General features: G+C 43.9%; 1 protein-coding gene across 5 annotated transcripts in view; it reads left to right on the top strand.

Annotated features, from left to right (window-relative positions):
- The window catches only part of LOC146835324 (uncharacterized), an 84,856-nt gene extending 73,826 nt beyond the window's left edge, over window positions 1–11,030 (top strand). For all 5 annotated transcript variants that reach the window (XM_085602904.1, XM_085602903.1, XM_085602907.1 and 2 more), the window contains one exon: window positions 2,897–11,030. In XM_085602904.1, the coding sequence (XP_085459030.1) occupies window positions 3,558–4,946 (1,389 nt within the window). In that variant the 5' untranslated portion in view covers window positions 2,897–3,557 and the 3' untranslated portion in view covers window positions 4,947–11,030. The remainder of the gene's footprint in view (window positions 1–2,896) is intronic.
- Window positions 11,031–15,070: the final 4,040 nt, after the last annotated feature.

The raw sequence follows: 15,070 nt of genomic DNA, 5'->3' as shown, positions 1-15,070 counted from the left end.
GAGGGCCAACTATGGACGGGTGTTAGATTACATCACTGATAAAGTTACAGGATGGATTGCGCTGCCCCTATCCATGGCCGGTAGAGCAGCAATTATCAAGATGATCATTCTACCTAAGCTCCTTTACTTATTCGTCAACATCCCCTCTGCCCCTAGCCGTCACTTTTTCTCGGCTATTAAGTCCCAGTGTATCCGACTTGTATGGGGTGGTTTCTCTGTACCGTATATTGAGTTATATTATATCTGCGCTCAGGCACAATTCGCTGCCCACTGGATGAAACCCCCCCCCCCTTCATGCCTCACTTGGCGATAGAATGCGGATACATGACTCCCACCCCCAGTACTGCTTATCTAAGTGCCCCTGGGGTTCCTAGACATCTCGTAGCCACCACCGTCCAGTGCACTGTCAGTGCATGGCGCAATCTGGCCATGGTTACCCAATGCACTCTATTGTATTCTCTGCTCCTGCCCCTTATTGGACGTCAGGATCTCCCGGTTACACGTGAAGGCGGATGCTGTCGGCTCTTTAGAAAACTCTCCCTAATCACCTGGGGGCAATTGTATGCCAATGGGAAATTCTGTACTAGTGATGAATTCTTTAAAGAGGTGAACCCCACCCCATTAGTCCGCTTCTACTATATAAGACTTCGGCAAAATGTGAAGGTGGCCACACCCGACTTTCCCCACGAACCACCTACGATGCCTGCGCTGCATGTCTTGTTGCAGCAGGATACCCCCGCACATATGCTCTAACTCCTATATCGCACTGTACAAACCAACAGAGAATACGACCTACCTTCAGCCCAAACCAAATGGGAGGACGAACTGGGTCCCCCTATCACCGAAAAACAGTGGGCATACTGTTGCAAACTGATAGGGGAGATTTCTGCCAGCAGCAGGCTTAGAATTACACACTACAAATATCTCCATTGCTTATATTATACGCCGGCATGGATGTACAGGCTCAAAATTTGTGACAATGACCACTGTGCCCGATGCGGCAGGGAAGGGGCCGACTTTACGCACCTGGCCTGGGATTGCCCTTTAATACAGCAGTTTTGGGCAGAAGTACTTCCTGCGTTAGACCTTATGACAGGCCTACACATCCCTGCAGATCCCCTTACCGCCCTGTTAGGGTACACAGAACCCATAGCTGCCAAAATGCGCAAGTATACATCATTGGCGCTACTGCTCACTAAAAGAAGAATTGTTTGTAAATGGGGCAGGGGTAGAGCGCCAAAATTTATGGAGTGGATTCGAGACCTCACTTACTGTCAAGAGCAATCACACCTGTACGCAGATCTTCAACCCCCATCATCCCGCCCTAAAGATATATGGGTCCCTCTGCAGACTTACTTACTAGAACATGCCGCTAACACGGACATTACCATGGAAACCCCTTGCAGAGGGGTAACATCCCCGGACGAACCCACTTAGCTGGGCCGTGCACACTGCAGACTGGAAGGTACTGCCCACAACAATTCACTAATGCACGCTCAATAGGTCACAACATCCTATCAGACTAGCTACACCTTGATGGGATACCGTGAATCAGTGGAGCCGAGCACAATTTATGACTTTGTTGGTTGACTGTGTTTAGTACTCCGTGTGTACAACGCTAATTCTACCGTTAAAGTTACAAGTTCCTCCCAACGCGGCCGGCCCGATGGGGTTGTAGGTGGCTTGCTGTGTATTCCCCTAACCCCTAGCATTACGTTAACTGCACACCTGCATTGTCGCATTGCCGGCCCCGACGAGGTTGTAGGCCAGATGCTGAATTGTACACTTCTTGACGGAGTAGAATAAACTTCATAAAAAAAAAAAACACTCCCCATGGTAACCACAACAAGGAGCTATATGGGAATACTTAAAAACTACTTCACCACCAACAAACCCCCTCGATCTAGACAAATTATGTAGGCTGATGTTGTGTACCAATGACACTTACGATATTACAGTTGTCATATGTTATTTGTAACTCTTAAATGTGATACTTTATGCATATAAGGCTACGGCGTTATCAAAATGTAACATGTAAGGAGGCTAAATCCTTTCTTATGAGCAAACTACTCCCATAACTAACAGCAGACAATACTAGGGCTCTTTCTGAGAACAACAGACAATCTTTCGAACTTCTGCATTCAACTGTTCCAGTAGGCTACAGTAAGCAGGATTATTGTCCTGCTAATCTCAGAACAATGAAACTGGGGATAGCGCAAGCCAGTTTGCTTTCAACGATTTAACTCTATCACCTATAATCAGCTCTGTTTGGTACATTAAGTCACTGCTCTAGATGACAGGGACGTTGTCTAATGACAGGTACTTCTATCAAGCCACATTTGTATTTGACTGGACATGTAATACTGTAACTAGTGTGGATTCCTCGTAATCTTTAGTAATTGTATTATTTTTAAATTTACGTATGACATGACATGTACTACTATAACTTGAGTTAATTCATAGTAAGCTTCAATATGTATACTATTAGTAAGTTTAAGCATATTCCACTGTTGGATGGCTACATATACCTCGTAATGTGCTTAAAGGACTTGTATATCTTCGGAATTTGAATGCTGTTGAACTGTAAAGCTCTCTGACACCCAAGCTTGAGTCTTGTTCGTGCAATAGAAAATACTGAATAAATAAATAAATGACATGTAAGATGTAAGTGTTTTATGTTATGACATTATCAGTGACCGTATCAATGACAGCTGTGATGTTTGCATTAAGTGACGTTGTGAATTAGCAATGACCTTTATACCTTATCAGTTCCTTTCCACCCATTTGTTTCTTCAGTCTACTTCATTAAAAATTATTTTGAATTAAAAAGAAAATGTGTACGCATATTCCATAATGTTTCCATGTAAGTAATTTTAAATCTCTTTACATCCAACAGAAAACAATCCTTGAATGTACAAAATGTTTAAGGATAATGAAGATAATCCTGTAGATCTGGAAAAACAGTCCGAAATATTGAGCGCTTGTATTCAGAAAAACACAAGTGCAGTCAGCGACAGACAAACCAGAACATAAACTGACAGATCCTGTAAGAAGCGTCATGGGCAATTAAATGATTCTACGAGTCTGAGCTCTGCACCTCCATGCCACAAAACTAAGAAATGACCTTTAAAAAATGACAACAACACTAATAATCCCCCTCTTGGGTAAACATGTCCAATACCAGCTTTCATTGTGGGATTGGTATGATGTGATTACAGTACTGCTTTCCTTTCTAAAGTGATATCAGACCACCATTCAGTGCTAGATGTGTATTCTAAACTCTTTCAGGCCATTCCACAGCAGCCAGAGAAAAGCACAATGGAGTGAAGCCAAACAACTGAAGGGTAAAGGAAAGAGGCATTCTGCTATCTAAAATACAGCGTACTGTCCCAATTTGCACCGACCAGAAGGAGCATGGATCTTTACCCACGACTGTGCAGAACCATTATCCAGTTTAAAGACACAATCACCCACAAACAAGCCTTAAACAGATTATGTGTGGCAAGTATTTAGTGACCTTTGTCCTTTATTGTTAAATCGGAAAGCAAACATGCAAAATGCCACACACATACAGGGAATGTGAGAATAATAAAAGTGCTTTATCAGTGATTTTGGCTCATCGAGAAACACAGTCATGGGATATAGACAAATATATACCAGACTCCGAGACGCTAACCAAAAAAGAAGTATCAGACACATGCAGCAAGAGCTTTAGTTTGTCATCAATATTAAAACGCCATCTGCAAACACACAGAGGAGACAAACAGTTCAAATGCACTGAATGTGAAAAGAGCTTTAGTCAAACTGCACTCCTTAAAGAGCATCAGCGAACACACACAGGGGAAAAGCCATTCAAGTGTAGTAAATGTGAGAAGATCTTTAAACATTTATTAAGCCTAAAACACCATCAGAGAACACACATCTGGGAAAGACCATATAATTGCAGTGAATGTGTGAAGAGGTTTAGTCGATTATCAGACCTACAAAGACATCAGCGAACACACACAGGAGAAAACCTATATCATTGCAGTGAATGTGTGAAGAGCTTTAGTCAATCATCAGACCTACGAAGACATCAGCGAACACACACAGGGGAAAAACCATATCATTGCAGTGAATGTGTGAAGAGGTTTAGTCGATTAGCACACCTAAAAGAACATGAGAGTACACACACAGGGGAAAAGCCATATCATTGCAGTGAATGTGTGAAGCGGTTTACTCGATTATCAAACCTACAAACACATCAGCGAACACACACAGGGGAAAAGCCATATCGTTGCAGTGAATGTGTGAAGAGCTTTTGTCAATTTTCACACCTACAAAAACATCAGCAAACACACAAGGGAAAACCATATAATTGCAGTGAATCTATAAAGAGGTTTAGTCGATTATCAGACCTAAAACACCATCAGAGAACACACACATGGGAAAACCTATATCATTGCAGTGAATGTGTAAAGAGCTTTACTCGATTATCAGACCTACAAAGACATCAGCGAACACACACAGGAGAAAAGCCATATCAGTGCAGCAAATGTGTGAAGCGGTTTAGTCACTTATCAGCCCTAAAAAGACATCAGCGAACACACACAGAGGAAAAGCCACATCATTGTAGTGAATGTGTGAAGAGGTTTAGTCGATTATTTGACCTAAAACAGCATCAGCGAACACACACAGGGGAAAATCTATATCATTGCAGTGAATGTGTGAAGAGCTTTACTCGATTATCAGACCTACAAAGACATCACCGAACACACACAGGGGAAAGGCCATATAATTGCGGCAAATGTGTGAAGCGGTTTAGTCAATTATCAAACCTAAAACAGCATCAGCGAACCCACACAGAGGAAAACCTATATCATTGCAGTGAATGTGTGAAGAGCTTTACTCGATTATTAGACCTACAAACACATCAGCAAAAACACACCATCACTGAACACACATAGAAATAAACATAGAGATGCAGTGAAACTTTTAATAATTTGAATTACATGAACAATAATACTGATCCATGCGTGGACATACACCAAAGCAAAAAAGGGCAGTTTTTGTGGGATGAAGGTTTATAGAAAATGATAACATTGCAATTATGTGGGACATTCAAACACCAGCTGTTACAAAGTAGATGATAAAAGACTGCGTTAATAGGAAGGATTCATAAAAGTGTCTATTCCCTGCTGTTGATCATTTTCCCACATCTAGGAAAAACATGAAATATAAGGAAACTTGTTGGGAGACTAGCACAATGTGTACTATATGGGAAGAAACACTATTGATTTTTATTCCGCGAAAGAGTTCTAATGAAAAAAAATCAGGGAGTCCTGATCATGCTACCTGGAAAAGCAACACTATAAACAATGCTTGGACAAACGGGCATTTTCAGCAAATGTTAGAGATGAGTTATAAAACATATAAACCCAACACACCCAAACGATTTAACAAGCTCTCACTGAAGAATATTCATTCCTGGTTGTGGTGTTTGGTCATTTTATGCAACCGTGAGGATTCTGTGACATCAGCCAGAGAAAAATGTAAACATGCAGGAGAAGTGAAAGTAGGAAAATGTGAGCTGCAGCTCTTTGGGTTAATCCTTGCAGTGCATGACATTTGCCTCTGGAGCCTTGATGTGGAAGAAATGAGGCTCATTGCTAACATCGTTCAATCAAATCCTAGGAGACACAGGAGTTGAAACATCTAGCACCATATGTACGTATTCTAGGGTTTGCGATTACCTAATAGCGATTTCTAGCGATTCGCTGGACGGTAATTGCAAACAGCCATGTACAAATGGGAGTTCAACACATTTAGCAATTTCTAGTGAGTCGCGAATAGACAAACCTCATAAATATTCATGAGGTAAGTTTCCGTTTGCGATCCATTGGGAATCCTAAACATCATAGGAATGGTGGTCTGTTGGGGTTAGCAGACCACCATGTGTGTGATTGCTTTTAAATAAAGCAATTTGTTTTGGAAATGCACCCCGTATTCTGGAAAGGAAAACAGGACGCGCTTCTAAATGTAAAATGAACAGGTTTTTTTTCATTTTTTAAGAGTGCTACAGACCACTGCCTGCTCTTAGAAGATGTTTTCCCCTATATTCACAAAGAGGAAAGGGTTTCTTGGGGCCTGTTCCGATTATGCAAATGGATTACCACCAACTCATAGTGGACGGTAAAATGCGAATGTTACCGCATTTCGGTTGCAAAAACATTCACACATACCACCTCGAGTTGCTTTTAGGGAGGGATGCCCTAATTCGGTAATAGATTACTGAATTACAAATTCAGCATTTGTACTTACAAAAGAGACCTTGAACCAACCATGTTATCGGTACCAATGCTGTACGTCACTCCTTCTATGAGACTTCACTCTGCACCACTCCCTGATACTCTGCCACTCCACTCTTTGACACTCTACTCTGATACTTTGCTCCACTCTACGCAACTCAACTCTACGTCCTTCCACTCTGACACTCTACTCCATCCATGACACTCCACAACACTGCACGCTACTCCTTGACACTCCTCTCCTCGCCACTCAATTCTACTGTACGCCACTTCACGCGGCTCCTTTACACTCCACTCTACGCCACTTTACGACACTCCATTTCATGCCACTCTCCTTTACCCTACTAACTTTTAGCCATGCTGAACAGCAGCCACTCTAGTGTACAACATTGCTTAAACAAATTGCTAAAGCCAATAGCTCTTGCACAGGCGAGACCTATTGGCTTTGCCAATGCTTGCTTAAGATTCCTATTTAGTGCTACTTTATTTACTTGGTGTTAGATGGTGTTTCATCTAGAACAATGGTGTCTGTGATGGATGTGGAACGAAGGAGCCGAGTACATTGAGTTTCTCAGAAAGCTACGAGCACCATGTAAGAGTGAACAGTTATAAAGCTAAGGTTATTTAAGGGCTGGATTTTAGTCAAAGTGTATATGCAACAATCATATCTAGAATTTCGGTGTACCTATGTCTAGGACTAACTTGGGGACATATTATCAAGGAACGGCGATAACATTATCGCCGCTTTAGCGGCAGGAAACTGCAGCTATAGCGGCGATAATGGGCTTGATAAAATGCCCCTGAGAATTCCCATAGAAGCCCAGGTTCTGGTGTGAACCTGGGTTTCTATGGGAATTCTCAAGGGCATATTATCAAGCCCACTATCGCCGCTTTATCAGCAGTTTCCTGCCGCTAAAGCGGCGATAATGTTATCGCCGTTCCTTGATAATATGGCCTTGAGTGTTTTAAGCTTTTTTCTCATAGTATGGAAGGCTGTTTCTCAAAGCATCTGTAAGAACATACAGTGATAACATTTGAGCAAAGGCAATCTATGGAGCCACTCCACTGGTGTTCTGAGTAGGCCCTGTTTGAGCTATAGTCGTACATAACTTGTAAAAGAGAATTCTTTGGGGGATAATAATTCTGTAGTGCTATGGGACCTTAACTTTACATGTATAATTGACTGTAATGGAACTAAAAGCCCTCCTGTACTAGGCCAAGATATAGTAGTAATCTGTACTGATGTATGTGTTTGTTACATTACAAACTCTGCTGAGATTCTGAAGAATGTTCCCTGAATTATTTTGAGAATCTTTGTTGTCATTGAGTGTATATGATTGGCACAAGGATCATGATGATCTCTCCGTTTAATCTGCTCAAATATGTGTATGTAATGATGTTCACATTTCCTCATTTTCATTCCAATACTTCTACGGTCAGGGCACCATATCTAAAAACAAGCATTGGCATAACCAATAGTTCTTTGCTGTGTGCATGAATCACAGCCGTAGAGGTGGGAGGTAAAGTGATTGAAAGAAGGAAAAGAGAAGCGGATAGGAAAGCAAAAGAGAAGGAAGGACAGGAGTAGACGGAAGGGGAATGAAGAAAACAAGAAACGTTAAAAATAAAGTGGCGGGGGCAGGGAAGGGGGCAAGGTAGTAATGAGCCGTGGAATGAGAGCTGAGGCAAGAGGGGAAACATCAGGGCCATGTGGAAGATTAGGATGTGGAAGGGCACAAGTTTGGGAAGGAGGAGAGGAAATACAAGGTTTGAAAGGGTTCAGGAGCAGACAGAGGTAGGCCAAGGGAGATGGCAAGACTGAGCAGAACGATGAAGAGGGGACAGAGAGGAAGGTAACATGTGGAAGGGGTCGGCGTATGAAACAGACCGGAGGAAGGCACGAGAGAGAGAGGCAACAGTGCAGAAGGGGGACGAGAAAAGATCTCGGATTGAATGGAGGCGTCAGACCTTTTTAGAAGCAGTAACAGCAATAAAAGCAGCAACAAAACTCAGCAACCACAGACTGTAGCATTAAACATAGAAACCACGGTCCACAGGAGTGAGATTTGAGGAATTTAATCTGGAAGTCAATAATTTGTCAAAAACCCACAACAATTCGTTGATGTTAGACTAAACCAAAGCGAATGTTGTCCCAGACCAGTCAAGTAGAAACCTCTCCACAGAGACATTAATTCAACAAAATTTAGAAGCAGTCGAGGTGATGTCACATACTCCAGTCCACATGGCACGTGAACCATAGTCACACCTTCACCCCCTCAACACAACCTATTTGCAGTAGAAGGGCGAGGGGAAAGGAATGTGGTGGATAGTACAAAATTAAATGCATTTTAGGGCCGTTTTGCCTTCTGGATGCCTGAAACTAGGGGTAGCAAGGGCAGTGTCAGTGGTACTAAAGATCAGACCATAGATAACTGTTGTTGCCCTGGCTCCACCTTACCGACGTCCAAGCTGAGAGCCTGGGTGAGACCACAGCCACTGAGTGAGATCTGATGTGCTCGAGGTATGGAAAACATGTATCTAAGAGCTTAAACAATTTTATCACAATTCAGAGGAACTGGCAACAGAAACAGACCACCCAGTATACATGGTTGCCAATCTTAATCTGTGGCCTCCATGGACCCAGGGCAATATCTGGTTCCATCCGGTCTTCCATCCCTGCTCTCTCTAGGTTGTGTCCGTTGGTGTTCAGTGGCTTTGGAACACACCTTTTACATGCGGTGCTTTAGCACTCTTTAATTACTGGATTCAGCCTACTGTGTCTTGCTGAGCACCTGGCTGCTTGCGACAGCTGTAACAGAAGTGAGCGCCCAGCCAACCAGGAGATAAATGCACACTGCTTAGAGTAACACGCAATCATAAACATCACAAATTACTCATGGTAACATGGATTATGTTTCAATTGCAATACAATGTGCCTGCTGAAAAACCCACATGGGAAGTTATATACAAAAAAGACAAAACAAGCGTCGGCTCTTGCCTTGTAAACACAACACCTCTGTGTTAGGCCAAATGAGCAAGGGTAACCCATTCGTGGTGGAATCGCGCAGCCTTTGGTCAAGTGCCTCTGGGGCAGCAGCGTGAAGTTCTCTGCTGCCCCAAAAGCGATGTGTAGGGTCCAGGGCAATGCCGGACATGCGAGCACCTGTTAAGGCAGCCATGGCATCCTTGGTGTGCCCCAGAGCTAGCAGCCACAACCATTTTGAACTAACAGGGGAAGCGGCGACTCTTGCCGGGCTCCCAGCAGTTCATCTTCTCCCGACGTTCACTCTAATGGTTTACGGTATGGCGGGACCGGTCCCGCACTTAAATAAATAAGAAAGAAGTCCCGTAACAATGGATTAAAATAGTCGCTGGGTATGTTTAGAAGCAGTTGGTCGCTGTTCTTGGTGAGGGCTAAACTCTGAAAGAGGCATGACTCGTGCATGCCATAGACAAATGGGGAGAACGGATAATGGAGCAACGATGGAGACAGAAAATGGGAAGCCTGTGGGCGAGCTGTAAACCCACAAAGTAGATACAGCATGTCTCTCTTCGAGAAAGTGCATACGTGCCGTCTGGAGCCAAGACCTAATTAATACAATGTAATACAATTACTAGAGTGAGGCGGACGCATTTGGTAATTTTAGAGAACCAAAATATCTGTAACAAGGAATTGAGATGTAATAATGATTGAATTTGTTTTTGTATTGGTAAACCTTTTTATGCCCCTTGTTCTCCTTAAGATGCTAGTAAAAATGCGTGTAAAGTTGGTGTGAGATAAAGGCTAGTACACTAGGTGTACATTTAGTAGAGTAGGACGAGGTCACTTTAGGATTCTGGAAATTAAACCTTTAGCAGCTGTTAAACGCTAGAACAACAATAGCACATCTATGGAGCCGGAGTTCGGTCCATCCTGCCACGTTTGCTGTGGACATTTTTGTGAACCAATGACATTCAAGTAAAGAAAGACAGCTTCCTATCGAATCGGCTACCCACTCTGTATGACATGGTGGGTATTCATTGAGAACTGACTTCCCAACCTAAGCTGAGGGCACTGGGGATGTTCCAACTAATTTAAAGGTGGTTTGGTTGAGCAATAAGGTAACGGTCACTATCTTTCACTGCAATGTACAGAATAAAGAGGTTGTCAATTTCTGTGACGTCTAGTTGCTGACTCTGAGGTAACAGATAAAAGGTTAACAGGGCGGCAATTTGCCAACAATTATGTGCTGAGCTACATTTTAAATGTATAAGGTCCCTTAGAATAAAAATATTTTTTTTAAGAAAGCTAGTGTGAGAATCTAACTTTCCTCCTAACCTCACATGATCCGAACATTCTGTAGTAATTAGCTAAAAGTATGAAACAAACTAAAATTAGAGAGTTTTAGGTCAAAAAGTTACTTCATTAGCCTAAGAATTTCTGTCCCCCATAAGTTGGAGGATGCTTCTGGTAACACCTTTCTGTAGGTTTCCTTTAACTATTGTTGTGGTTAACTATGGAATCTTCTTAGTCAGTCTGTGCATCTTTGAATGTTGATCAAATGTATAATCATTTTTAGATGTGGGATGTATCTTATACTTTTGATGCACCAGTTCCTTGTTTCCTACCAGTGCTTAAGAATTGATTAGTTAATGTTAAAATGCATTGTTGTCATTGACTTATTCTTCTGTACTAATACTGTATCAATTCTGAGGAATATTCATTAATTCCAAAATAAATTTTGATTGATTCTTTCACTCACATTTTTTCAGCACTTCTGTGATTCTTTTTTATTTATGAAGAGAGAATGCTTGAAATGTATTTTTAGGGTCTTATTCATTGGGGAGGTGTGAGGGGCCCAATGCAACACTATCGGTTAGTCGAAGCTTAAACGGCAGGGCACAGACTCAAAGCTGGAGGATTTCAATGTCGGACTTGTTTATCAACACTTAATCATCGCCACTGATCGCAATACGTGACTGGATCAGACTCCCTCCTACCATATCCAGATGGGCTGCTAGCTGGGTATATTCAACACAGGTTTGCAAATCAAGGTTTTGTGATGTAAATCATGAAAGTAATGGAAACATGTAAGCATTACAAAGGAACGGTGGGGGCGATGTCAAGTATGACAACTGTTACTACTGCTAGCAAGAGCGTGTACATTTATTTGCCAACAACGCCCTTTTGTGAAAAAGGTCAGCCATGCCTTGATTCTCTCCCTGTTAAACCCAACCTATTTTACACTCTTTCCAGCAGCACCTGTAGACAGCTGGCAAGTGAACTTTAAACACTGTCTTACAAACCCATCCTATTCTACACCCTCTCCAGCAGCACCTGTAGACGGCTGGTGAGTGAACACTAAACACTCTCTCACAAACCCAACCTATTCTACTCCCTCTCCAGCAGCACCTGTGGAAGACTGGTGGTGAACAGTAGAACCATCCAACCTATTTTACACTCTCTCCAGCAGGACCTGTAGGAGACTGGTGGTGAACAATCGACCCATCACAAACCAAACCTATTATATCCCCTCTCCAGCAGCACCTGTAGACAGCTGGCGAGTGAACACTTTCTCACAAACCCAACCTATTCTAGACTCTCCAGCGGCACCTGTAGACGGCTAGTAAGTGAACACTCTCTCACAAACACAACCTATTTTAGACTCTCTCCAGCAGCACCTGTATGAGACTGGTGATGAACAGTAGACCCATCACAAACTCAACCTATTCTAGACTATCTCCAACAGCACCTGTAGCTGGCTAGAGAAGTGAACACTCTCACAAACCCAACCTATTTTACACTCTCTCCAGTAGCACCTGAAGACGGCTGGTAAGTGAACACCGAATATTCTCTTACAAACCCAACCTATTCTAGACTCTATCCAGCAGCACCTGTAGACGTCTGGTGAGTGAACACCGAACACACTCTCACAAAGCCAACCTATTCTCCACTGTCTCCAGCAGGACCTGTAGGAGACTGGTGTTGAACAGTAGACTGATCACAAACCCAGCCTATTCTAGACTCTTCAGAGCAGCACCTGTAGGAGACTGGTGGGTCAACACTTCACGCAAATACAACAAAACTAGGGCTGCTGATCGACCCCAATCAGAGGCTCATAGCGGCTGGTCCTTGAGATCCACAACAGCTAGTTTGGTCCCATGTGTAGGCAGAAACTTCACTGGTTCCTTCTAGAAATGCTGAGTGTTCACAAAGGACAGCCAGATCTTGTTCTGGAGGAGCGTGGGGGTTGAGTGCTTATGACTCTGGGTTACTCAGCCCCTTTAAAATAATTTATTGATAGTACACATCACTAGTACAGCGGTTGGTGTCTAACTCTTGAAGGGGGAAGGATAACGTTCCCTAAACTGCTGCAGTTAGAGCTGACCCTAGGAAGCCACCCAAACTTCAAGCAACTTGGTTTCCCTTGGTTCTTTTGGTAGGACACCACCAGAGCCTCCTTTAGGCTTACTTCAGGAAGCAGTGGGTTTGGAGCTCAACATAAGGTATGATTTGAGTAACCAGATGACTCCATGTCAGTTGGAAACAACATTTCCATTTCTGGATTATGTTTTACCATATTGATGCATTCTGTGAGCTGTAGTCTTACCAAATGAACCAGCACACCTGATAACAATGATATGTAAAAGCAAAGTCCAGGAATGGGAAGGTGGTGTCTCTGTGACATGGAACCATCTGGTTACCATACGTACGACAAAGTAAACTTTATGCAGCATATTTTGTGCTCTGTTAGAGCTGTTACTTTTAAAAACAATACCTATATACATATAGGAGGGGCTGGTAGAATCAGAAATAACATAAAAATAAAATTCTGGTGGCCAGCCATCATGGCTGTGAGGTCGTAACTTCATTTGGCTCCACGGCGAGCACCGTGGGAAAGGATAATAGTCCTGCTCGGTCCTGGGCAGAAGACTAACGGATTGTCGGGACAAAGCTCGTAATATGAGGAGGACACTCAGACGCTTTTGGAGGCAGAAGGAGACTTAATAGCAGCCTTTCGTGGTCGAGAGGAGCGGCCAACCCAATATGGCGGCCGCTCCCGCAGAGGACTGCCCATAGTTTACAAGAGAACACTCCCAGAGGTGGGGACCCGACAGCGGACGGCACCCGGAGCACTAATTAATGCAATTGGAGAACAGGTGCCCCGCCATCACTGTCAACCCCACGGTATGCGGCGGACCCTGGTGAGACGTAAAGAAAGAAGTGCCGGAGAAATGGCAGCCTCTTCTGAAGGCTCCTGCACAGCCCCCCTGGGCCGAGAGCTCACTGGAGCTGTGGAGAGAGCCCGCTGACCTAGAGAAAGGTCTCCAAGGAATGCACTCGTGGGAGAGCTGCGACCGTCTAAATCGGAGGCTCAGAGGTGGTAAGAGAAGCCCCCCCACACCACACAAGCCAAAAGAGAGACACACTGCGGGCTAACACTGGGGCTGGGGGAGAGACAAGCGAAGCACCCATGTTATCCCCACCAGGATTACTCACGTGTTTTGGGGAAATGAAGAGGTTTGGAGGGGTTGCCAGGGCCTATGCCTGACCCTAAGATGGCACCCATCGCCTGTTATTAGTGAGATCAGCGAAGCCAGTACAAAACCCAGGGCCAGGGCCTGCACACTATTGGCGTCTAGGAAGCCTGGTGGGAAAAACAGATAATAAGACAGGCATCCCTGGAACAAGTGAAAGGGGGAAGATCAGTGAGAACCCTTGAACCGCAGAGTGCAGAGGGTCATTACAGCATCTCCTCTACGACGCCACCACTCTCCCTCACTCAAACACTCAAGCCAGGTGCCAAGAGGCGCAGGTTGGGGCGTAGGACCTGCCTCTATGCCACCCAAAAAAGGACACCCCAGTAAGGTCTCCAGCTATTTTGGGCCAGTCAAATCAAGTGAAGAACAAGCGGAAGAGGGTACCCAGGAGACGGGAAGAATGGTGCTTACCCGAGAGGACCTACGCGCTACTCTGAAAAAAATTCAAAAGGGAGCTATGGGAAGACATCAAGGCAGACCTGGGGCTTCCTTAGAGTCCTTCAAGACAGAAATGGGGACTAAACTAATTGCAATCCAGGCGGATGTGGACTCAATAGGGACACGCACCCTGGACTTGGAGGCGAAATGCAAGGACTGGAGGGCCGACTCCAACTGCTAGATGAGGGTGCAGAATCCCTCTCTGTTATGTAATGTAATGTAATGTAAAAGGGTACTTGTGAAGCGCATGGCTACTCCACAGTGTCTCCCAACGCTAAGGACCACAAGACAGAGGAAAAACATAGAAAAAGAAAAAACCAACCATGTTACGGAAAAGCACTATCAACTGTTATTGCTGAAACAACTAGGGGCCGTGATAAAATTATCGCCGCTTTAACAGCCGTTTTCAGACGAAAAGCAGCGATAATTTTATCGCCCTATCAGCAAAGACACGCTATCGCGTGTTTTCATGCCTCTGCGCCCGTTTCCTCAACGCCCAGCTTTGCATCGCTAATGAGATGCAAAGTGTCGTAACAAACAGAAATTACCAGGAAAATGTCGCTAAGCGACATTACTCCTATTACCAATCTGCACGCTAACCTGCACAGCGATAAGAAAAGTAGCGCTAACCGCACTTATCTCTACTTTACTTACGCCTGCTTTCCTTCTGACTTAGCAATGATAGCCTATGTGAGGTGGATTGTGTGGATGAATCCACCCTGCCCTATCATCAACATATCGCCTATCGATGTGCGATTATCGCTGGATAATCACACATTTTGCAGCTATCGCTGGATTTATTATCGCATTGGAGATAAGCGTTG

This window comes from Triturus cristatus, chromosome 4_2 (assembly GCF_964204655.1).
Source record: "Triturus cristatus chromosome 4_2, aTriCri1.1, whole genome shotgun sequence".
Taxonomy (NCBI): Eukaryota; Metazoa; Chordata; class Amphibia; order Caudata; family Salamandridae; genus Triturus; species Triturus cristatus.
This window is presented reverse-complemented; position numbering and strand designations above follow the sequence as displayed.